The sequence below is a fragment of the Rhinolophus ferrumequinum genome, chromosome 16 (genome assembly GCF_004115265.2).
Source record: "Rhinolophus ferrumequinum isolate MPI-CBG mRhiFer1 chromosome 16, mRhiFer1_v1.p, whole genome shotgun sequence".
Taxonomy (NCBI): Eukaryota; Metazoa; Chordata; class Mammalia; order Chiroptera; family Rhinolophidae; genus Rhinolophus; species Rhinolophus ferrumequinum.
This window is the reverse complement of record NC_046299.1, coordinates 47,488,535-47,512,580: the sequence shown is the minus strand read 5'-3', so window position 1 is coordinate 47,512,580 and position 24,046 is coordinate 47,488,535. Positions and strand designations below refer to the sequence as shown.

Sequence of the window (24,046 nt, the reverse complement as noted above, 5' to 3'; positions counted from 1 at the left end):
CCACATCAGCCAGTCATTGGGTACAGGCTGCCCTGGGACGAAGCCTTGGTTGGCCTTGGACAGAGTGGCTCTCTTCAGCAGAGATTAATGTGAGAAAGTCCTCAGTTCTGAAGAGGGGGTCTAGGTGGTGCAGAACAGGGTCCATGACAATAACTGGCTTTTTGGAACTAAAAGAAATAGAGATGGGAACTGCCTTCAGGAAGAGGAAGTGTTTGGACAAGAATAACCCTCTTGCTGTAGTATGATTGTTTTCTTCATCTACTATTAGTTTGGTGCAAATGTAATTGTGGTTTAAAAGGTTAAAAATAATTGCAAAAACTGCCATTGCTTTTGCACCAATCTAATAGTTAATAGGATTGATTCTAGTTACAAAATCTGTTCTCACTGTAAAATAATTTCATAGATATTTTGTTAATAAGAGTTCTAGAAACATCTGAACAAAAATAATTATTAACTTCAGTTTAGAACAAGACATCCCAGACAGCTTAACCCTTTGATTATACTTCTGCTTTAATAGAATAACATTTGAAAATACACAGATATCCAGGAAAAAGGTAAAGCGGTATGAGGTATTGAGAGCACAACTGTGCTTTAATTTGGCTCTTACATTTGTAATTATAACAGCAATCATATTTTTAAACAAGCCATGTTCAATAGCTCTGTAAACACATCCAATGGGAATATTAGAGCAGTACATTTCACATCATAAAACATGTCAAATACTCACTCTGAATTCACTGTGTGTTTCATCAGGGTTTTTTCATAAAAAGGGCATATCTGTAATTCACAGAGTCAAGTTCCTAAAGACTTAGGTAAGAAACACTGCCTGTCAATTTGTTTCTCAAACTGAATTTTTAAAGAAGAGTATAATTTATTCTTTAAAGCAATTTTATAGACTTGGGGAGTTAATTTCATTGTGATGTTGGTTGAATGTGATACAAAGAAAATGCAGGTATTGTCTAGGACAGTATAGATGAAGGAGCTTTAAGAATTCATGAGACAAAAAAGGTAAAAAGGTGATAAAACTTAAACTTCTTTTTCAGATGTTTTAAACTTTCTATAAAACTTTTTGTTCCAAAATTAATCATTTAACCATGGCACTCCAAATATACTGAATGCATTGCCTGGAATCAAGGTGAGAAATCCTCTCTTTTATATAATAAAATTCTCTTCTGGTCCATCTTGACCCAAGTCCTGGTAGTCTGAGGGCAGAGACCTAAGGTTGTAATAGAAAGCATCAGTATTATCTACTGGTTGGTATTCCTCTTCCATTCTACTTAGGAAGCCACTTCCAGAGCCACTTCCAGAGCCTGATCCAGGATAGTCCTCAGAAAGAGGGAAGGCATCATTCAAGTTCTCAGATCTCCTCGTCCTGAAGGAAGACAGAAAAATGAAAAACATCACAGTAAAGCTGGAGACATGAGTAAGATAATCGTAACACACTTTTTTAAAGATAACAAAATAAATGCCGCCACCCAGGTAATCAAATTAAAAGCTTCCCAGTTATTCAATGCTTTAACACAAAAAACAAGCCAGACCTTTCCTCATGTTTGCCTATTTTATTATACCTAACTCATTGCATTAATCAAGTCCACATTTACCCACTGCCAACTCATATAAACAATGCTAGTTTTCTTATCACTAGCATAGCAATTCTATATGTGGAATTTACTTACAGGATCATTTATTAAAAATAAAAAGACCCCTTTTTTCCATGTTTTCCCACTAAAGAAAGGACAAACAAGTCAGTCAGTCTAGATAGATGACATTTTTTCCTAATTTAAAATTTCTACAAAACTTCTAATAATTGACAGTGCTTCAACAAAGCCCACTCCTAAGAAATTCTTTGTCACAAGTTAAGGATTATATTTGCATAGTCACATTCAATTTCCTCCTCCAAAAAAAGTGCATTCAATCATTTGGGTTTAGTGTGGTGGTTAGAAGTCACTCGGTACTAAAAGCCGAGGGCAATGGCACCACCCCTCAATGGCAAAAGAAGGCCACAAAGTATCAAACACTGAGTTTCACAGCCTATGGGTTATTTTCTCCATGAAAATAATAAACCACAGGCCATATTGCAGATTAGAATTTCATTCATGCATGCATTCAATAAATATTCATTGAACATTTGATCCCTGTTCTGAGTGCCTGGATAGAATGGGGATTGACAGAAAGGGTCCCTGCTCAAAAGTTTATAATTTAATGGGGAAGACAGACAATAAAAAGTGCATATATTAATCAGGAAACATTAGGTGGTGCTAAATGCTGTGCAGAAAAATGAAAAAGACTAATGTAACATAGGGTGACTGGGTAGCTAGTTTAGACTAAGGGGTCAGGGAAAAGGGATCATAGCTGGAAACACAGATTTGGTAGTTACACACACACACACACACACACACACACACACACACACAGAGAGAGTATTGAAAGCCATGGAACAGAATAAGGTCACCTAAAGGAAGCATGCAAATAGAGCAAAGGCCCAGGACGGAGCCAGGACCATACCACCATATTAAATATTGAGCAGAGGAGAAAGAAAAGCCAGGGACATAGAAGGAAACCCAAGATAAGGAGGGGCCTTGGAAGCCCAAAGAAGAAAACATTTCAAAGGAGGGGAGGTCAGCTGTTTTTGAAGGCAATTAAGAAGTCAAGTAAGCTAAGTCAAGTAAGCTAAACAGAGAGAAGTAACCAGTGGTTCTGTCCGCTGGGAGTAACTGTGACCTTAACAAGCAGTCTGAGTGGAGAGTGGGAACAGAAGTGCAACCAGAAGAGGTTGAGGAGAGGAGGGGGAGACAGCAAGCATCGGCTACCCTTTCAGGAAGTGCTACTGTAAAGAGGAGCAGAGAAGGGGCAATAGCTGGAGAGGATGCAGAGTTGAAGAAGGGATTTTACCTAAATGTAGGAGATACTAGGGAATGTCTGCATACTGATGGGAAGAAGACCCTGGGTTTAGAGGGGTAACTGCAGAATTAAGTTCTGGAGAGGGTATGTGGGGATAAGATACCCAGCACAAGGAGGGGTGGACTTAGAAGCTGCCACAGTCAGAGTCCAATCAGGAAACATATCTAAATATTTAACACAGGGAACTGCTTACACGTGTAATAGAAGAGAAGCGAGGCCAAACAGGGAATAGCGAGGAAACGTAGAAATTAGTGAACACGCTCTCCAATCCCTCTTCCCTTCCTCCCATTGGCTAATTTCAGCCACAAATCTGGCAGCCTGAGAAATGCAGATCGCAGGGATCAGCCCTCACCCTCCACCCAGTACAGAGCGGGGAGAGGGAGGAAGAAGAAATAGATCTGACGGCAAACAGGTCCAGGACCTACACAGACGCAGGGAAGGTTTCATCTATGGTGACAGGAGTGTCAGAGTGAAAAGGAAGGTTACTGGCCATGGAGAGGAAATAGCATTGAGATATAAAGAGAGGAGAAATGGTGTAAAGTGATTTTTTTGGAGAACTTAGGTAATTCCTCTAACACGTCAGATTTACATGAATTACTATTGGAACTTAAAATAATGAATGATGCTGTCATGTCAGGTTCAAGGGGCCCGACTGCAGAGCTGCATTTTGAGGGTGGCGATGATATAATATCTTACACGGTGACTGCAGTGCTAAAGAGGGTCACCAGGATCCCCAGAGTGAGGATGGACTTGCATGGCCTGAGCGTGACCATTTACCTGGCTTTGAGAAGAGTGATTTTCTAGGTTTAACTCTGAGGATTATAAGTTTTATGGTAATCCTTTCCATGATCCTTTTTTGCTGTCTGTTCTGTAACTTTGATATTCATTGAGATAATGGATTCTAAAACAATTCAATTTTTTGTTACTTAAGAATTCCTATTGAGTATAGTTTGCAAGTTTAAAGCAGGTTTGATGTGATCAAGAAGGTTTGGTTTTATTTTTGTAAGTCATGGCATTTATTCTTCATTTCCCTAATTTCTTCTTTAAAAAAAAAAAAATCACCACTATCTAATTCCAGAACGTTTTTATCACCCTTCGGGAATCCCATACCTATTAACAGTAGCTCTTTATTCCTCCCTTCCCCCAAGCCCCTGGCAACCACTAATCTATTTTTCCGCCTCTATGGATTTATCTATTCTCGACATTTCATATAAGTGGAATCATATGGCTTTTGGTGTCTGGTTTCTTTCACTTAGCATAAGGATTCATCCCTGTTAGCATATATCAGTACTCTGCTCTTTCTTATGATTAAATAATATTCCACTTTAGAAATATACATTTTGTTTATCCATTCAGTTGAGGGACTCCTATTAGATTTTAACATCTAATGGGCTCTATTAACATAAATAAAATAATCAATCATTTTCAATTCCTATTGGTCAAAAATATTTTCACCAATTATTTTGACAATTTTTTCATTCAATTTTTGTCTCTGCTACAATAAAAAGACTTTGCAAAAGCCTAGATGAATCGTTTATTCTTGCACATCTTATATACCAGTAAATATAGTACAGTTTTATCATGTACTGTGCAGTGAAAACCAAACCACCAAAACAAGAACCTGAATAAAATCACTCGGGACGACCTTCCCACTTCCATGCCAAGATCTTAACAAAAGCTGGTGAAAGTAAAAGTAAAGTCCACTTACAAAGAAGGGTCAGTCCTTGGAGGGAGGATTCTGTTGGATTCCCCTGGAGATAGATCGAATGTTGGTCCCTTTTCATCAATGCAGTTTGCAGAATTGCTGTCGGGATTACAGCGGACCCACTGGTACCTGGCTCTCTGCACAGGTAAACCTGCCCAAACAAGGAATCCATGTGGTTAATAAGTACCTCTTACACAGCTTCTAATCTCTCTGTCCCTGAGAAATGTTTAATTAGGTAGATTCTAAATTTGGTAGACGGTAAGGTGTGGACAGGTTTTATGACCATTAATATAATGGGAGCACCCACTATGTGCCAGCCTTTTATATACATCATTTGTCCTCCTCTCAACACCCATATAAGGTCGCCCAGAGTTGAAGGTTAGAATAGGCTTTGCAAACAGCTGCCTGGAGTGAAGTCCCAGCTCTGCTACTTCTGAGCTGTGGAACTTTCACTTCCCCAAATCCCCACTATAAGATGAAGATACATTAGTATCTCTTAATGTCTCTTTTTCATAAGCTGGTCACAAAAATCAAATGAGAAAATGCATGTAAAGACCTTAATATATTGCCAGGCACAGCAAACACTTAATAATGTTAACTATTACTATTTTTGTACGATTATCTCCATTTTACACCAAGGAAAACTGAGTCCACACAGGAGCTAAGTAGAGGACCCAGGATTCAAACTTGTATGTGACCCTAAAGCCTGCCTTTTCTTATGAAGATGAGTCGAATGATGTTCAGAAAGGCTAAGGAATACACTGAGTGTACCTGAAATATTACAGAGTCCTACTTCCTTAGGGCCATATGGTGCTCTTAAGAATGGAAAGTAGATGAAAACTTGGCCTCTTTCTTTGCCCTCTGACACAGTCAGAGATTTCGAAAGAACAAGGTTCCTTGGTTCACAGAGGGACAGACAGGTTCAAATATCCTGTCACAGCTTCTTTTGAGTTTAACTTCGACTGGTGTTATGGGGATTTCTTATTCATTCATAGAATAAATTTTTCATTCCTCAATTTGGCAATGATGGAGGTCTGGTGATAAGAAATACTTCACCACCCTTCAAAATGTTCATCTCTTCCGCACCCCAAGCATACACTTTATTCACACAAGTGCAACTAATAATCACCTAGCAAGAAGAGGCATGTGGGGCCGGCCCGGTGGTGGGCTCTCAACCACAAGGCTGCCAGTTCAACTCCTCGAATCCTGCAAGGGATGGTGGGCTGCGCCCCCTGCAACTAAGATTGAACACGGCACCTTGAGCTGAGCTGCCGCTGAGCTCCTGGATGGCTCAGTTGGTTGGAGCGTGTCCTCTCAACCACCTCTCAACCCTCTCAATCGAAGGTTGCCAGTTCGATTCCTCGAGTCCCGCAAGGGATGGTGGGCTATGCCCCCTACAACTAGAAAACGGCTACTGGACCTGAAGCTGAGCTGCACCCTCCACAACTAAGACTGAAAAGACAACAACTTGAATCTGAACGGCACCCTCCACAACTAAGATTGAAAGGATAACAACTTGTCTTGTTAAAAAGGCCTGGAAGTACACACTGTTCCCCAATAAAATCCTGTTCCCCTTCCCCAATAAAATCTAAAACAAAATAAAAAAAGAACAGGCATGTGTAGATTTTTTTTTTTAACATAGTTGACATATAGAATTTTTGAAAAGCAGAAAAGGTAGTTTCAAAGCACAGCACATTGTTGTCCTGTACAGATCAAAATGTAAATGATAACTATTTAACAGAGAGAGAAAAAAGGACGGTGCTATCAACAATCACTGCAGCATTTTTTTGCAATAACAAAAGACTGGAAAATTAAATGTTAAATAAATTAAGAGATAACCTGCAATACCCTGTAGCTATTAAAAGAATGAAACAGCTCCCTGGGTACTGATACAGAATAATCTCCAAGATGTATTATCAAGTAAAAAAAACTAACGAACACTATGCACTGTGTGTTACTACTTGTGTGTGTTTGTGTTTTTAAGAATATATTTACATATGTGCTTACGTGCATGGAACACCTCTGAAAAGATATACAACAAACTGCTTTTCTGGAGGGAATTGGTGGCTGGAAGACAGTGGAAAGAAGGACAGTGAGTTTTCACTGCATATCCTTTTGAACCTTTTGATTTCTGAGTCATATGTATGCGTTGTCTGTTCAAAACTAATTATTTTTATTTTTAACAACTTCAGTCTGGTGGAATTGACATACCGTAAGCTGTACATATTTAAGTTGAACAATTTAATGTTTTGACATATGAATACTCCATTGGAACCATGACTATAATAAAAAAAATATGAACATATCCAACACGCCCAAAGTTTCCTTGAGCCCTTTGTGATCCTGCCCTTCTCCCTCTCTCCTCTTGATTCCTTCTGACCCCACCAAACCATTAATCTGCTTTCTGTCATTATAGATTAGTTTGCATTTTTTAGAATTTTATGTAAATGGACTCACACAGCAACTTGTCAAAGGGTTCCCTGACTTTGTTTTAACTCAGAGACTAGTCAAGAGGGGTCTGTACTTTTTATAGTACCTCTCCTAGAAATGCAAATTCTGTTAGATATTCCTTATATCTAGACTGCTTTTGTTGCCAATTTTTAAAAATAACATTTATGTTAGAAGGGGAATATGTGTTTATTACAGAAAACTGAAAAATGTAGCAAACAAAAGAGGGAAAATTACCCCTAATCTCCTTCCCCCACCCCCAGAGATCATGAATTTTGGAGTTTGGCTTTTTTTCCCCCTGGGCCTCTGTTTCAAAGAGAATATGCACAAGGTGTGTCCTGATCTCTTCTGACAGTAATTCTCAGAGATTGAAAAGTGGAGCTTTTGCTGAGATCAAGTTCACATTTCATGTCAATGGGATGGCCAAGAACTTAAAAGACTGCAGAACCACTGAATAGTTTCCAAATGTTCTCTTTCCTCATTGTGTCCCTCTTCCTCATGACTCTCTATTATCTCTATTTGTTCTCAACTTTTTCCTAGCTTGTATCTCTGATTAATTTTATAAATACAACATTGCCAAGTTATTATATCATTAAGATATACATGATACATATTTATATGGATCTATAGAGAGATCTATAGATAGAGCAAATATAATATATATAAAAAATGCATGAAGCTGTTCACCTTAGTTTATTTAAAATAAGAAAATAACTGAGTAGTCAAAACAATAGAAAATACTCAGGTAAATTAAGAGGCATTCATATGAGACAATATTTACCAAATGGTATAAAAAAGTAGTAGACTATGGAAAAGACTATGTAGCATCATAGGAAAACCTATATTTTAAAATGAGTGAAAAAAATAGAAGACCACTCTATATGCATAATAGCTGTTAATGCAACTACATAAACAGATATTGGGGGGATGGGAGGAAATGCAGGAACATAACTATAGTAGTAGACTCTGGTGATTTTTGTTCTCATTTCATAACTTGCTATAATAAACAACATTTCTTTAAAAATACAAACAAAAAAAGACTCTTTTGTAAAAACAAAAGTAAATATTCTCCCACTGTCTTTCTTTCCTTTCTTTGGGACTACTATTCTATTGCAATCTGCCCCATGGTTCCTGAATATAGCTTACAATGTCTAGTCTGGGACAGCTAGTCATGCAAAATGGATTAGTTCTGTCACTGCCTGGAGGGTGGAGGTAAGGTAGAAAGGTTGATATCACAATGTCTGTCCCTTACCAGCTGTGTGACCTTGACCAACTTACTTCGCCTCCCTGTACCTCAATTTCCTCATCCATAAAACGGGGACAGTAATAGATCTAATAAAGAGACATAAATGTTAGGTTCTTAGAATAGCACCATGTCAGAGCTCTTTAAGTGCTAGTTTCTCTGATTAGGAGAACAAAGAGCTTTCTCTGATAGAAGACAGCCCACAGAGAGACTAGAATTTAAATTCCTATTCTCCCATTTAATGCTTCTCAATTTCTCATCTTTCAAATGTTATTAATAATATCCCAAAGAGTTCCTGTTTAAGCAAGATAAACGTGTGCGGAACATCTAGCACAAGCCTTTGCATATGGTAGGTATTTAATACATTTTAGCTCTTTCTTCCTCCTCTAATTCTTTCCTGAAGCAGCCTAAATTTGAAATCTTAATTGCTACTTAGAAGCCTCGTCTTGAAGGTGGGATAAAAACCCAACATCTCTTCCAGCAGAGGGCGCTGTCTTCACGCCCTATGTTGTCTAGACCAGGGCTGTCCAACAGAAACATAAGATGAAACCACATATGGCATTTTCAATGTTATAGCAGCCATATTTTAAAAAGTAAAAAGAAACAAATGAAATTAATTTTAATACATTTTATTTTAACCAATATATTCAAACACTGTCATACTAAGACTTCAAATCTGGTGTCTATTTTGCACTTAAACCACATCTCAGTTTGTACTCGCCACGTTTCACACACTTCAAGTGTTCAGTAGCTACAACTGGCTCGTGGCTACCATTTTGGACAGAGCAGGTCTAGGCATTTTCCTCCACCTGCCGCTGACGCACTGAATATCAAGCCCGGGAGTTATTTGCATAGACAGGAAGTTAAACAGAAAACTAAAACTAATACTTCATGAAAAAGAATCCATGCAAAAGACCACATCTTTTCACTGGTATAACAAATACAACTTTGACAAATGAGTGAAAATAAAATCTAAAATACAAAAATTTCCGCAGCTTTCAGAATCTTGGCTTTTATAATTTATAAAGGGGACTCTTTTGGGTGATAAAATGTTCTAAATTGACTATGGTGATGGTTGCACATACCTGTGAATATGGTAAAAACCATTGAATTGTATAGTTCATATGGGTGTATTGTATGGTATGCAAATGTATCTCAATAAAACTGGTTAAAAATTTATAAAGAAATCAAAGGTAGAAGTCCCCCCTTCCCCTCCAAAAGTTTATTTGATTTGGGACTGATGCTTTTAAATCTACTTTAAAATAAAGAACACTGTTACAGACACATAATTCTTGACATACCTATTCAAAGGGGTTTGCAGGATGTGAAAATTCAACAGGTCTAGTCCCTGATGTTGTGAGATATCTTTGACTCTATCTTGCTTGAGAGAAATATCTTATGATTACCAAATTTTAAAAAATAAAAGGGATTATGCTCACGGACAGAAAGATTATCTTCCTAAAAGGCCCTTCTTCCTGGATCTGCTGGTTGATTTTAAAGTGGATTCTGGGAGAACAATGGTTTTTATTTAGAATTCCTTCCCTCACTGCCCGCTGCCCCTCTTCTCTCTCTCTCTCTCTCTCTCTCTCTCTGTTGCTAGTCCAGCTTTACCAAAATATTTTCTGTAAATAAATATTACCAGAGCAAATAATTTACCCCAGTAAGCTCTCTGTATCTTTTTATATTATAGTATCAATTTCCCCCCACCATCATCAGAGTTTGCTAGTTTCCTATTCTTGATGGGGACTTGCTGTGCAGGTGTGTTAGAGAAACTTAAGCGGAAACTGCCATGCGGGACAGGGTTGGGGTGGGGAGGACCACTTTGATTTACTGTTTGGTAGAATTCAAACAGACATCACTAAGCTGGAGTTGCTTCCTATTGGCCAATCGATTCCATAATATGGAGAGGGGTCCCTGACCCTTGATTTGACAAGCTACATAAAAAGTTCTAAGTTTACTTTCAATTTCTTCTTCTTTGACCCTCAACTCAGTGATAAACTTATAGTAAGCGCTATATATAGTCAAAGCGCTATATATAGTCAGCGCTATATATATTTATTTTGTTTTGTTCGAAATAAAGAAAATCTCTAATCCACCTAGAAGACAGCCAAGTTGCAGTACAAAGCTAACTCTGACCTTGAAAGCAGACTACTATTCTGCCATTAATTAGTTATAATGGGCCTTGGGCAAGTCTCATAAATTATTTGCAAGAGGTCGATGTAAAGAGCAAATGAGATGATGAGTGTAAGATCCAGTTTTCTCCTCTCTAAATTTGGTGTTAATTCCTCCTCACGGAAAATGTGATTATTTACCAGAGAACGGGTGTGAAATCACATTACAATCCAGGAACAGCACACATGGGTGGAATCAATATCATTGCTGTGATCCAGGAGTGAGTGGAAGAGACACATGGTCTGGCCCTGACCCCCTTGGCCACACCTGCTCATGGATTTTCCAGTTTCTCTCTCTATGGGCATCTTGAAAAAGAGAGGCAATAAAAGAATTAAGGAACCACAGGCCTCATCAACAATCCCCTGGAGCTTTACATTTATTGATTAGCCATCTAGGGTCTCTTACTTTGCCAAACTTCCATTTCTTTGTACTCGTAGACACAGTTTTACACCATGTCTTTACTTGGATTTGACATAGTAACTGAAATGGGCTGAATTATGTCCCCCCAATTCATAGGTTGAAGTCCTAACCCCCCAGTGCCTCAGAATAGGACTGTATTGGAGATAGGGCCTTAAAGAGGTAACTAAGGTAAAATGAAGTCATATAGATGAACCCTAATCCCATACGGCTGGTGTCCTTATAAGAAGAAGAGATTGGGACACAGACATACACAGAGGAAGAACCACGTGAAGGCAGAGAGAAAGCCAAGAAGAGAGGCTTCAGAATGAAACCAACCCTGCCAACACCTTGATCTTGGACTTCGAACCTCCCAAACTGTAAGGAAATAAATTTCTGTTGTTTAAGCCCCCCAGTCTGTGATACTTTGTTATGGCAGCCCTGGCAAACCAATACAGTAACCTAAGATGTTCTGAATATGTTCTATAAAAGCAAGCCGAAGCCTAGCTCATTTGATCAGCGGAAGCAAACCAATGGGCTAAGTAAAACATTTGTAAACGGTGGGGAAAGAATGCTATCAAGTCCTGTCTAGCATGATGCGCATGTGCAGTGAAATAGTGCTGTGGCTCTTGGTGCTGCAGCCTTGAGTCATGCTAGTAGTCACGCTTAGTAAACTTCACTCACACACGCCGCTCTGGGTGGGCACCCATTACCCTTTTTATTCAGAACTGAGCACAAACTCTTAATTCCAACACCAATGCACTTCCCTTTTGAAAACACCCTCATTTTTCAGTTCATTTATTCTCTCTTTTTTGGTTCCGTTTCCAAGAAAGAGCCAAACCTACCAGTGAATGACATACATTTCATAATGGTTTCTTTTTTTCACTTCTTTCTGGTGAATACCTACTACACAGGAACATTTTTGTTCTAATTCTAGTTTTATTTATTGAATCTTAGTGGGGAATGGGACACATGAAGACTTAGAGAGCTGTGGTGGAATAGACCCAGCACTACTGGTTACAACGAGTCTGTGCTACAAACACAAACCTTTCTGGTCTGAATCTTGTCAGAACACATTATGGAATTACTTCATCAAGCTGACGATTTCCCCTAAAAATCCAGATAAAGCCTGTTCCCTACAATTAACACATGTTCTATACTTTTAAAAATAAATAGATTAGTGGGAAAGTTTCAACAATGTTACTTGCTGTTTTTTTCTCTTCAGTAATTGCATAACAAGAAAAAAATGACTTTCTAAATCTTCAATACATAATTAATGTATGTGAGATCATCTATACAATTTCATTTCCACCAGAAATAAAAACAAGACTACTAGAAGTCACTTCAAAGGAACAAATCCAGGACATGTGTGTCACCATGACTCAGTATTTCCTTTATGATTTAGGGGAACTTAATGTTTTTCTATTCCCCACATTAACATTTATCAGGCCATGACCTTCTGACTTATTTAGACATAATCCCTTATTTACTGAAGGAAAAGAAATTGTGTATTTCTTACAAAACTGATCATTCTTGTTTTCTTAGTCTTTCAAGGTTTTAAGTTGTTTCCGTCTGACTAAACAGCACCAAATGACAGAGAAACCTGACGAGAAATTTACAAGTGTGATGTTTCTCTGAGCAAGAGCACAAATAGTAAAATTCTGTAGCTCCTCTTTAAAATCTGAGAGGGTTTGTATTAACTATGCCTAACGATAATTGAATTTTCACTAAAGATCAGGTTTAAAAAAAAAAGAAAAAATACATACTGTCAAATTTACTCTGATTAAAAAATAGCACTTCCCAGTGTTACAATAATTATGACACCACTGTAATTTATTAAAAGTAGGGATTGATGTAGACACTTCGGTAGATACTCCAAAACACAAAGGTGTCGTCTCCTCCATGCAACCGGTCATTATTCCTTTCTTGAGCTTTTAAAAGTTTACAAACCATACATTTTCATCCAAAAAATAAAAATAGCACATTTCAATCATGGTAAGAGTTTACAAGGCTTCACCCGCTTGAGAGTTTCATTTTTCTTGGTGCCAAACTTAACCAAACTCACACTAAGGAGTTCAGCTACCATAAATCCCTTTCCTTAGCCTATTTTCCCACAACATAATATATTCTGTACTTTAAAGGGAGTGTAATTTTTTGTGTGCACCCTGGGGCTTACAAAGAGGATTACACAGGGACAAAAGTCCTGAGTCTTACCTTGAACTGAAGAATCCAACACCAGGATGAGGGTGACAACAAGGACCAGCCTGCTGCACTGGAGAAGTACCTGCATCGTGACCAGCTCACTTCAGCTCCACCACCAGCACTCCAACCCCACGATTAGGAAATATAGCAGGGTGCTGCTCTCTGTCCCTTTTAGAAAGGGTTCCAAAACCTCAGACCCTGCCCAGAACACACGTCACAATTTCCTGAACAAATAGAAAGAGATCTACATCAAAACCCAGAAAGATTAAACAACAGCAAAAAAAAAAACACCAGGCAGCAAAATAACTATTCATACCCATTATGAAACTGCATTACTCTCCCCAGCTCTGGTTTTTCAAAAGCTTTGTTGTTTGCCACTTGAAAATTTTCCCCACTAAATGGTAGAAGCAGCCTCCAGCACAGTTTGTTTTTCACTTCTTCAGGTAACAATCTAAACAGGAGACTGCTAACATTAAGAGTCCACACACTGTTGATGAGATAAGTGAGCTAGGTGATGACGTTTCATCGCTGCGCACCTTCCACATAAAATGTTCTTAATTTTCTTTTTCATCAAGAGTAACATAACTCACTGAATCAAATTCAAGAAGTGAAACTTCAAGGCTAAGTTCTAATCTACAAGAGAGTATTGTCGAATTTACATAACCAGTTTCTTCTTTTTGGACTCAGTTTCTCCCATTGAATCACAGATTCTCCCTCTACCTCAAGAATAGAGTGAGTATTTTCATTTACAAAGAACAGGGTAAAACAGAAAAATGATTCGCCACTCCTCTGCTCCTTCACACCAAGTAATTTCTTATGATTAGATTACAGTTATACTTTTATCTTTTCTTCTGGTAAAAAATTTCAACTTGAGTTTTGGGTCCTCTGCTTGAAGAAGCTGGAAATCAGAAACTAGGGGAAGTTGTCTTCTCCGTGGGCTGCTGGCCCTCAGAAAGCACACCCATTGCCCTCTGTAAATTAAGGAACAGCATTTTCCCAGGTCCTGGGAGTCATGTGCAGACTTCTGCAGGACTGAGGTAAACCAGGTACAGGCTCCATATTAAAGTCACGCAATAAACACAGCAGTCTATCACGCATTCCTGCCCATGGGGTCTGTGCTTTTTTCTTCCTTCCATTCAAGATTCAACGGCACTCCCTTTCAACACGTCTGTCCCTACAGCTCCCACTTGCCATTTCATCCTCACTCTGGCCTGTCCTTTGACAGGAGGGAGGAGTTTCCCTTCACTTGCTTTTGGCTTCCTGCTGATTCCTTTACCATTTCCTGCTAAGGACAGCCCTCAGAATCTAATCACTGAGTAGCTGTCATGCAAGTAAACAAGGGTTACAAAGAATGCACCTTGTAACCCTCCTCAGAACCAGCTGGAATTGCGCCCAGGACTCCTCTGAGAGCAGTAACCAACACCAAAACTCCCAAACCCAGTGAGTTCCCCACTATGGAATATTGGTTTCGGCTTGAAATAACAGCCCTCATCTTCAGTCCCTTTTAATCCTATCACCCAATTTAAAACCCTGGCACCAAACCAATAAACTCTGTCAATAGCTTCAATTAATTCCCTGCAAAACATCAGAGCTGGTTAGAGTTTGTGCTTTAAAATAGTAATTTTGGAGGCTTTTTCTAGGTACATCACTTTTTCCTTCTTTGGATTGTGGTGATTTTCTAAAAAAAATTTCAGCATTCATAAGCATTTGCTCTTTCCCCAGTACACTGACAACCAACAGTTTTTTGGTTTTTTTTCTAAATAGGTTTCCTCCAGTTTAATTTCCCTAGTTTTTCAAGCTGTAAAGGAGCAGGACAGATGCCTGCAGCAGCCAGAAGCTCTAAGTTAGAGCTTGTCTCCCTCACTTACCAGCTGAGAGATGCTAGACCACCTACTCTTTGTGCACCCATCGTCTTAGTGCTGATGATGGTGTGGGAAACCAATGAAAGGATGTCCACAAAAACTCATGGCACACACTGTGAGGGTCATGTTGGCAGTGCTCCTCTGGGCTGGATACCATCTTCTTGCCCAAAGTTTCCTCCAAGGAGTACCCCCATCTTTCCCTAAACCTCAGCCTGTGCCATAAGGATGTTTCTATAACTTTAAAAGACAAATTCCAGAATTAATCCTTCATTTACCAGGAAACCTACAATACACCTATTTTACTTCACATTCCATTGATTTGCCTGTATACTGAGTATCTCTATTTCTTTACAATCACCCTGGAACAGGACACCAATCAGGCCTTGTCTAAGAAAGTAATGTAACCCCTCCCCCCAACGCAATGTAAACATCGTTTTTCAGTGGCTATTGGTTCCTGGCTGGTTTTTTTAAAAGGAGGGTCCAGTTGGAGCACTTGAACCTTCCCAGCATCACAACTCAGCAGAACAGTTGTTAAGATGAATCAAGGTTGAAGGACAGCAGAGTAGGTAAATGCTGTACTCATCTCCTCTTACGACCACATCAAAATTACAACTAAATTATAGAGCAACCACCACTGAGAATCACCCGAAGTCTAGCTGAACAGAATTCCTATAACAAAGGATATAAAGAAGAAGCCATGTTGAGACTGATAGAAGGGGGAGCGATGTGAAAAGGGCTGGTCCCACACCCACATGTGATGGTTAAGAGTCAGGTGGGATATCTTGGCTGCAGAAATTTCCACTGAGGATCAAGCAGTCCCAACCCCACACTGGACTCCCCAGCCCAGAGCACTAGTGCTGGGAAAAGGAATCCCCACAACAGCTGGCTGTGAAAATCAGCAGGGAAGCAGTCCTGATGAGAAAGAGTGCTGCTGTAGACCACAGCATCCTCTTAAAGGGCCTGAGCACAGACTCACTAGCTCACAAACACTGGCCCTAAGCTCCAGCAAAGGGACAGTAGCTCAAAAAGCACCAGGGACATATGTGGAGGAACTGAATTGTGTAGCTTCAGGGCAAGGGTTGGAGGGGCTGCTCTTTCTCGGACTAAAGGGCTGGCAGGCACCATTGTTTCTTTATTGAGTCCTTCTCCCACGTAGCCAGCAGACAAAGGTGGGCACCAATCTGAATCTCCATTAACTTGGCTAACACCACTCTTGCCCCACCCTGGTGATTCTCTGAGACCCTGCCCCACCCAATTCATGCATCAGGTCCAAACCTCTTTCAGAGGCTAATTCACACAAGTGGCCAGCCTGCACCCATGTTGCAGATCTTCCAAACATCTGTAAAAAGTCCACAAACCTCAAATAAGCAGTGACTGGCTTGGCATGCCCTGTACCTCTTGCTAAGCAGCCCCAAGCTCAGCACTAGTGCCAGCTAGTGTCAGTCAATTTATAGCATAAACACACTCCCAGGTGCCTCCAAGCTCAGCACAGGCAGCTATCAACCTCAGATCACTTTGTAGCTCCTACCAGGTGGCCATGGGCCTAGTATAGGCAGCAGCTGACTTTGGCCTGCACCACAGCCCCTCCCAAGAGGCTCCAGAATCAACACACCTAGTGGCCAGCTTCAGACCACAGAATCACCTCCATAAATGACACACCAAAAGGGTGGACTCAGCAAGCACCAGATCCTTGCTAAAGTAAATCCTGCTATGTGAGGTCAGCACCTACACAACAGTTTGTCCACGGTAGTCATGGCCAGTCCTCACAGCCAATTAGCTTGACAGTTAATCCCACCTACTGATACGCCAACAGCAATCAAGTCTCACCTACAACAGGAGGGCACACACAACACACACCAGGGTGTCCACTGGAGCACCCAGCTCAGGTGGACACAGAGACAGCACCGTTGGGCCCCACAGGACACCTACTACATAAGGCCACTCTACCAAGACCAGGAGATACAGCAGCTCTACCTAATACATAGAAATAAACACAGGGGGGCAGCCAAAATGAGGAGACAAATATGTCCCAAAAGGAAAAAGAGGACAAAACTCTAGAAAAAGAACTAAATAAAATGGAGACACACAATCTACCAGATGCAGAGTTCAAAACACTGGTTATAAGGATGCTCAGTGAACTTAGGGGAAGAATAGATGATCTCAGTGAGAACTTCAACAAAGAGATAAGAAACATGAAAAAGGAGACAGAAAACATAAAAAAGAACTAGTCAGAAATGAAGAATACAATAATTGAAATGAAGAAAACGTTACATGGAATCAATAGCAGATTCGATGAAGCAGAGGATCGAATCAGTGATTTGGAAGACAAGGTAGCAGAAAACACCCAATTGGAACAGCAAAAAGAAAAAAATAACTTAAAAAAAATGAGAATAGTTTAAGAGACCATTGGACAACATCAAGCATAACAACATTTGCATCATGGGGTACCAGAAGGAGAAGAGAGAGAGAGAAAGGGATTGAAAACCTATTTGAAAAATAATGATGGAAAACTTCCCTAACATGGCAAAGGAAATAGGCATACAAGTCCAGGAAGCACAGCAAGTCTCAAACAAGATCAACCCAAAGAGGCCCACACCAAGATACATCATAATTAAAATGCCAAATGTTAAAGATAAAGAGAGAATCTTAAAAGCAGGAAGAGAAATGCAGTTAGTTACCTACAAGGGAGCTCCCATAAGACTGTCAGATGATTTCTCAAAGGCAACGTTGCAAGCCACAAGGGATTGACATGAAATATTCAAAGTGATGAAAAGCAAGGACATACAACCAAGATTACTCTAACCAGCAAGGCTATCATTTAGAATCAAAAGAAAAATCAAGAGTTTCCCAGACAAGAAAAAGCTGAACGAGTTTATCACCAGCAAATCAGTCTTACAAGAAATGTTAAAGGAACTTCTTTAAGAAGAAGGGGGGGGAATATATATATATATATATACACACACACACACACACACACACACACACACACACATATGTATATATATACATGTGTGTGTATATATATACATATATACGTATATGTATACATATATATATATATATATATATATATATATGAAGAAGAAAAGATTGCAAAGAAAAAATTCTCACTGACAAAGGCAAACACATAATAAAAGCAGTGGATCAACCAACACTAAAGCTAGCACAAAGGTTATAAAGGTCAAAGTAGGAAGATCATGTGTAAATACAACAGTAAATTAAGGGATACACACGAATAAAGTGAAAAATAATGACAAAAATATGAACGTGAAGTGGGTGAGTAAAAATAGTAGTGATTTTAGAATATGTTTGAACTTAAGTGACCATCAAATTAAAATAGATTACTATAAACATAGCTTGGTATATATGAAGAACATGGTAACCACAAACCAAAAATCTACAAGAGATATACAAAAAATAAAGACAAAGGAATCTAAACAACCACTACAGAAATTCATCAACATACAAGAGAATAAGAAAGGAACAGACAAAAACTACAAAAAAATCAGAAAACAATTAATAAAATGGCAATAACTACATACCTATCAATAATTACTTTACAGTAATAATATTACAGTAATAATAATTACTTTAAATGTAAATTGATCAAATGCTCCAATCAAAAGGCAAATAAAGAAGAAGTTGGTGGGCTGGCCCGGTGGCTCAGGAGGTTAGAGCTCCATGCTCCTAACTCCAAAGGCTGCTGGTTCGATTCCCACATGGGCCAGTGGGCTCTCAACCACAAGGTTGCCTGTTCAACTCCCACAAGGGATGGTGGGCTGTGCCCCCTGCAACTAGAAACAGCAACTGGACCTGGAGCTGAGCTGCGCCCCTCACAACTAAGATTGAAAGGACAACAACTTGAAGCTGAACGGTACCCTCTACATCTAAGATTGAAAAGACAACAACTTGACTTGGAAAAAAGGCCTGGAAATACACACTGTTCCCCAATAAAATCCTGTTCCCCTTCCCCAATAAAATCTTTAAGAAGAAGAAGTCGGCCATTAGAAGAATAAAATTTTACCATTTTCAACAACATGGATGGACCTAGAGGGTATTACGCTAAGTGAAATACGTCAGAGAAAGACAAATACCATATGATTTCACTTATATGTGGAAACTAAAAAACAAAATAAATGAACAAACAAAACAGAAACAAACTTATAGATACAGAGAACAAACTGATGGTTGCTAGATGGGATGTTAGGGGGTTTCAGGGACTGAGTTAAAAAGGTGAAAGGATTAAGGAAGTACAAATTGGAAGTTACAAAATAGTCATGGGATATAAAGCACAGTTTAAGGAATATAATCAATAATATTGTAATAACTGTATATGGTGCCAGGTGGGTGCAAGACTTATCAGGGGGATCACTTTGTAAGTTTTATAAATATCTAACCACTATGCTGTGTATCTGAAACTAATATAATATTGAATGTTAAGTGTAATTGAAAAAAATTTTTTCTTTTTTTTTTTTTTTTAAAGATGAATTGAAGTTGTCAGAAGCGATATTGAGGGCAGCACAAAACTGCTTCCAGGAACGGTTTCAAGGCTTACTTCTTTTTTAAAGCTCCAAGTTGAAGATTCCATCACTCAGCAGCCTCTGGGACTTCCTTGGCTTTTCACTGAGAAGGTCTTGACTCTGAACTGGGCACTGCACCAAGAAAACAAACAGCAAATAAATCCTTTACCAAATCTCAGGAGGCGTAAAGGATGCCTTTGATTTCCAGAACTGGAAGAGACCTTAGAAATCATCTACTTCATTCACTCAGGTGGGCGAGGTGGAGGTCCAGAAAGGTATATGACGTGTTACTAGTCACACAGCTGGTGAGCGGCAAAACCAGGTCTAGAAGTCAAGTTTCCTAAAACGAAGTCTAGTGACACATGAAGAACGATGAGAAAAGCAGGTTAAGATTGATAAATCATCAGAAGTCTTCCTTTTAGTCGTTTTCTTTTTCAGGGGTATATACTGAAGTATTTCTGTTTGGAATGATAAAATGGCTGGGAATTGCTTCTAAATAACCCAGTTTGAAGAGGGGGATGAGAGGTATAGCAGTGGGCTGACAACAGCTGAAGCTGAGTGATGGGTGGATGGAGGCTCACGATCCTTATCTCCCTATTTTAATATGAGTTTGAGAATTTCCATAGTAAGACACTTCTTAAAAATGAACCTTTTAAAAAGGTATCGTTATCTTATTTGAAGTCCATATAAATAAGAAAACATCTCCTAACTTTGGAGAAAAATTTTTTTTTTTTTTTTTCCAAAAAGCAACTCCTCTGTTCATGGATCTCATCACCTTTGAATTTCCCATTCTTCCATTTCTGCTCTCATTCCAACTTCCTCCCCTTTACTGGGTGGGAGATGGTGGCAAGACAAAAAGTCTCAAGGGAGAAGCTACTATGGTGTTCTTAGTGCCCTCACTGAGTATCAATGGATGGGTGCCTGCAGGGTAGGTGTGCTGGGAAAGCACAGGCTCATGGGTATCCGCACCTGGGCCAGTGGCTCCTTCCCCTAGCTCCTCCCTTCTCGTCACTGTAGCCACATACTCAGTTTCCCAAGAGCAGGATCTCCCGTTGTTGAAAGTCTCCATGACCCTAGTCCAGAAGCCTCCCCAGATGTTGCCAAACACATAAAAATTTGGGACTTTTAATGTTTTAATCTTACATGGGGGGTGGGGGATGGGTAGAGCTCCCCCACCATAGTTTGGATCTATAATTTGACAAGAAGAAAAAGTAGGAGCTGTGATATATAGGAAATCTCTATACCTCTGCTCAATTTTGCTGTGAACCTAAAACTGCTCTAAAAAAAATACGTTCTTTAAAATAAAAGGGCAAAAAGACTTCTCAAATGCTACCTTGAGTCTGGTAGAATATGACATTCCAATTCCAAAGTTATAGGGCTTTGAAAAACCAAAAGTCGCAATGGAAGAGCCACATGCTAAATATTATTGACATAAATAATTGGGAGCAGTAGGATGTGTTACTTCTCTTGGGAATATTTTCACAGGGATCACAAATATTAGAAACAAATCTCTTAGAGAAAATTTTAGACATAAGGGAACAGGAGTGGACATATGGTTTAGGGGGAACCAGGCCTTTTGAAAATAAATCAAGAAAGGAGGTCCTTATTTGACTTCTTAAGTCTTTCTCCCAAGACATGCTATCTATCAATACTATTCTAAATTATTTCTTATATCTTCAGTAAATTATATTTTCTAATTCAAAAATTAGTAATGCTTATTATGGAAAAGTGGGCAGTTGGGGAGTGGCAAGGTGGGACTTAAAAGAAAAGACAAATCCCTTATCACCTTTCATCTGGAGATTACCACTGCCATGTCCTGCTTTTGGAATTCAAAGTGGCACATACTAGTCGTTAGCACACTGGGTTCCCGCTCATCTCTTCTTATTGCTTTTATTTTATACCCTACCCTGTGGCACTATGTGGCCCCACGGAGGTCTCCAGAACTAATTTGGTTGTCAATTCCTGACAATTCTGTAATCCATGCATCGATTCACCACCTCTGCAGATAAGTAAACTTTCCAAGTTCCCAAACTCCGCGACAGTATTTCTCAGACTTCACAACTCAATCTCATACACATACTGAAACACACATACTGAAATTCCACTCACCTTATCTGCATTTATATTTATTTGTCACTAGGGAAGAGAAAAGTTCTTGTCCCTTAATTTGTAACCACAGAGTATCAACCAGATCTTCAACGGCCCATTGATTTCAATCCTCCAAGGCTGACCACATTTACCAATTAAGTTGCTACACTTTAGTTGGTTCTTATTTTTTTTTCCATACTCTAGGCTCTTTTTTTTAGGGGGAGGGGGTCTTGGTCACAAACATAAAAAATGAACAAAATTGTTCAGTGAAATGCTATTTAGAAACTTAACCGTTTGGTCACAGTTATTACATTGAGATAGTGAAAATTTTTCTCATGGGACATCTTAACTTTTAACATCCCCACCCCTCCACTAAAGAATGAAAGAATACTGCCTACTTTTCCTCGAAGAAGTATATACTGTTGGAATGAGTTGCTCTTCTGACTTCAATAACATGCTCTACATTTGATGACCTTTATTTGATGATATCCCCAAAGGGACTAAACTTCTAGATTAGTTTAGCATTCTCCCGAGGCACTGGATAAATGAATAAATGAATGAATTCTGTATTGAATATTTCTATTTTGTTGCTTGTGCTGATCTTGTCTTTACACCTGGATTATTGTAGGAATATAGTTTTCACTGGAATATAATGGGCTCAAATAACTGTTGATTGCCAAAAAGTTAACATTAGTGTTTTCTAGACAGTAGGATGACACATGTTTCCTCTTCATCCTTTCCATACTATGCCAAATTTATAAAACAAAATTATTGTATTAGTAATTTTAAAAAAAACACTCAAAAAATATTTTGATTGCTGACAAAAGTTTAACTCAAAAAAGAACTATTAATGGAGAGCATTCTTTGGCTATAATGAGACTGAAGGACTTGGGTCAGAGATCAGTACTTGGGAACTGCTTTATAAAAGTAGTTTTCTTCAAGGTAATGTAGCTAGCTAGGAATAGATTGGGAAAACACTAATAGATTGGAAAAACAGTAATAGATTAGAAAAAAGTAGTAGTCAGTAAGACTGAAGGGAAGAACATCTGTGGGTTATGTAGATAGCCCAATCTTACCACAAATGAAACAAGAGCAGAACTTTTCACATTTTAGAGTATCCCTGGAGGAAATAATACTAGGCACTCATGGGGGTAAAAGTGAGGTCCCTTCTACTCTTCCCAAGAACTTGGAAAAAGAGAAATGAGACTCCCTTCACACAAACCTTAATAATAAATTGGAGGAAAGATGTGCAAATTTACCCTAAAACGACAGAATGAGAGATACAGAAGGAGAGATACAGAGAGGAGGTTCTGTCCTCAAAATCAAGCCAGCCTTCCCCAAGGCACAGCCTACTCTAGAAACCAAACTGAAATTTCCTCAAATAGGATCAAAGGGCATTTCCTCAGAAGAAAAGGGGCTGCCCCTCCTTCTTCTGGGCTGCGAGGAATGGATGGGCAAGACAAGTCTGAAAATTCCTACTTTGAGGGACTCCTGATGTAGTTTTCAGATTCAGACTCATTCACCTAGAAAAATACGGACACAGGATGCCCAGAACACCGGTGTCTGCTCTTACTCAGCCTTGGGTTAAGGAGGTTCCTACTACAACTAAGTGACTTGTGCTGAAATGGCCATTAGAGGCCGAAACCCTGCAGAAATCAGCCCTCTCCTATCACTACTGGCTTTTAAATGCTGCCACTTCTCAGAGCTTCCAAACAGCACCCAAAACAGCATTCGGCTTCCCATCCTCATCTCTGTCTCAACTGCTTAGTCTCAGTTGATACTCAGAGAAGGTATTATCCCAACATTTGCATCTTAAAAGAGGATGATAATCATGAATAAACTAATTTGAGAATTTAATTCTCAAGATTAAATTGGAGGTGGAGGATGAGGTTAGATTCAGGGGAGGGAGGAAAAGACCGTTAGGGGCAAGCAAGAGCTTGCTCAATAGATCTCAGTTCAAAACCACACCCTTGGACTTGCAGGGCTTGCACCAAGATCCTCCTTGTTCCATATGACCAGAAGAGCCCCCCCCAAAACCTCAGAGGCCTTTCTAGTTATCATAGTAGTGGCCGGGAGAGAGTCAGGGTCCAGTCTGACTAGCCCACCCAAGCTGACTGCCAAGAACCACCTTCCTGTCATTTAGCATTGCACTGTCCAATATGGCAGCCACTTGTGGCCACTGCACCTGGAGTGCCACTAACCCAAATTGAAATGCGCTGTATTTGTAAAATATACATTGGATTTCAAAGCTGTAGTAAGCAAGAAAAGAACGTGAAATCTCATCAACAATTTCTATATTGAATATGTTGAAATGATAATATATTGGATGTATTAGGTAAAAATGTATATTATTAAAATTAATTTCACTTGTTTCACTTTTTTTAATGTGGCTACTAGAAAACTTGAAGTCACATATAGAGAGGCCTATATTTGTGGCTTGTATTACATTTCTGTTGGACAGTGTTGGCTTAGAAAATGGTGGCTCTTTTAAGATTAAAGAAAATCTTGG

At 39.2% G+C, this 24,046-nt stretch overlaps 1 protein-coding gene across 1 annotated transcript; it reads right to left on the bottom strand.

Annotated features, from left to right (window-relative positions):
* Positions 1–565: 565 nt before the first annotated feature.
* Positions 566–13,238, bottom strand: SRGN (serglycin). Its single transcript, XM_033129675.1, has 3 exons — positions 13,080–13,238; positions 4,610–4,757; positions 566–1,372 (listed from the first exon to the last, which is right to left on the bottom strand). Exons 1-3 carry the CDS (start codon positions 13,153–13,155, stop codon positions 1,153–1,155), a joined length of 444 nt encoding a protein of 147 aa, XP_032985566.1. The 5' UTR covers positions 13,156–13,238; the 3' UTR covers positions 566–1,152.
* Between the last annotated feature and the right edge of the window lie 10,808 nt (positions 13,239–24,046).

What these genes read in the sequence shown, in the direction of transcription:
- SRGN (XM_033129675.1), bottom strand. Translation starts at nt 13,155, where the DNA reads ATGCAGGTACTTCTCCAGTGCAGCAGGCTGGTCCTTGTTGTCACCCTC. An exon ending in GTTGGATTCTTCAGTTCAAG is followed by an intron (nt 4,758 to 13,079) that starts GTAAGACTCAGG and finishes TTGTTTGGGCAG; the next exon opens with GTTTACCTGTGCAGAGAGCC. An exon ending in CCAAGGACTGACCCTTCTTT is followed by an intron (nt 1,373 to 4,609) that starts GTAAGTGGACTT and finishes GTCTTCCTTCAG; the next exon opens with GACGAGGAGATCTGAGAACT.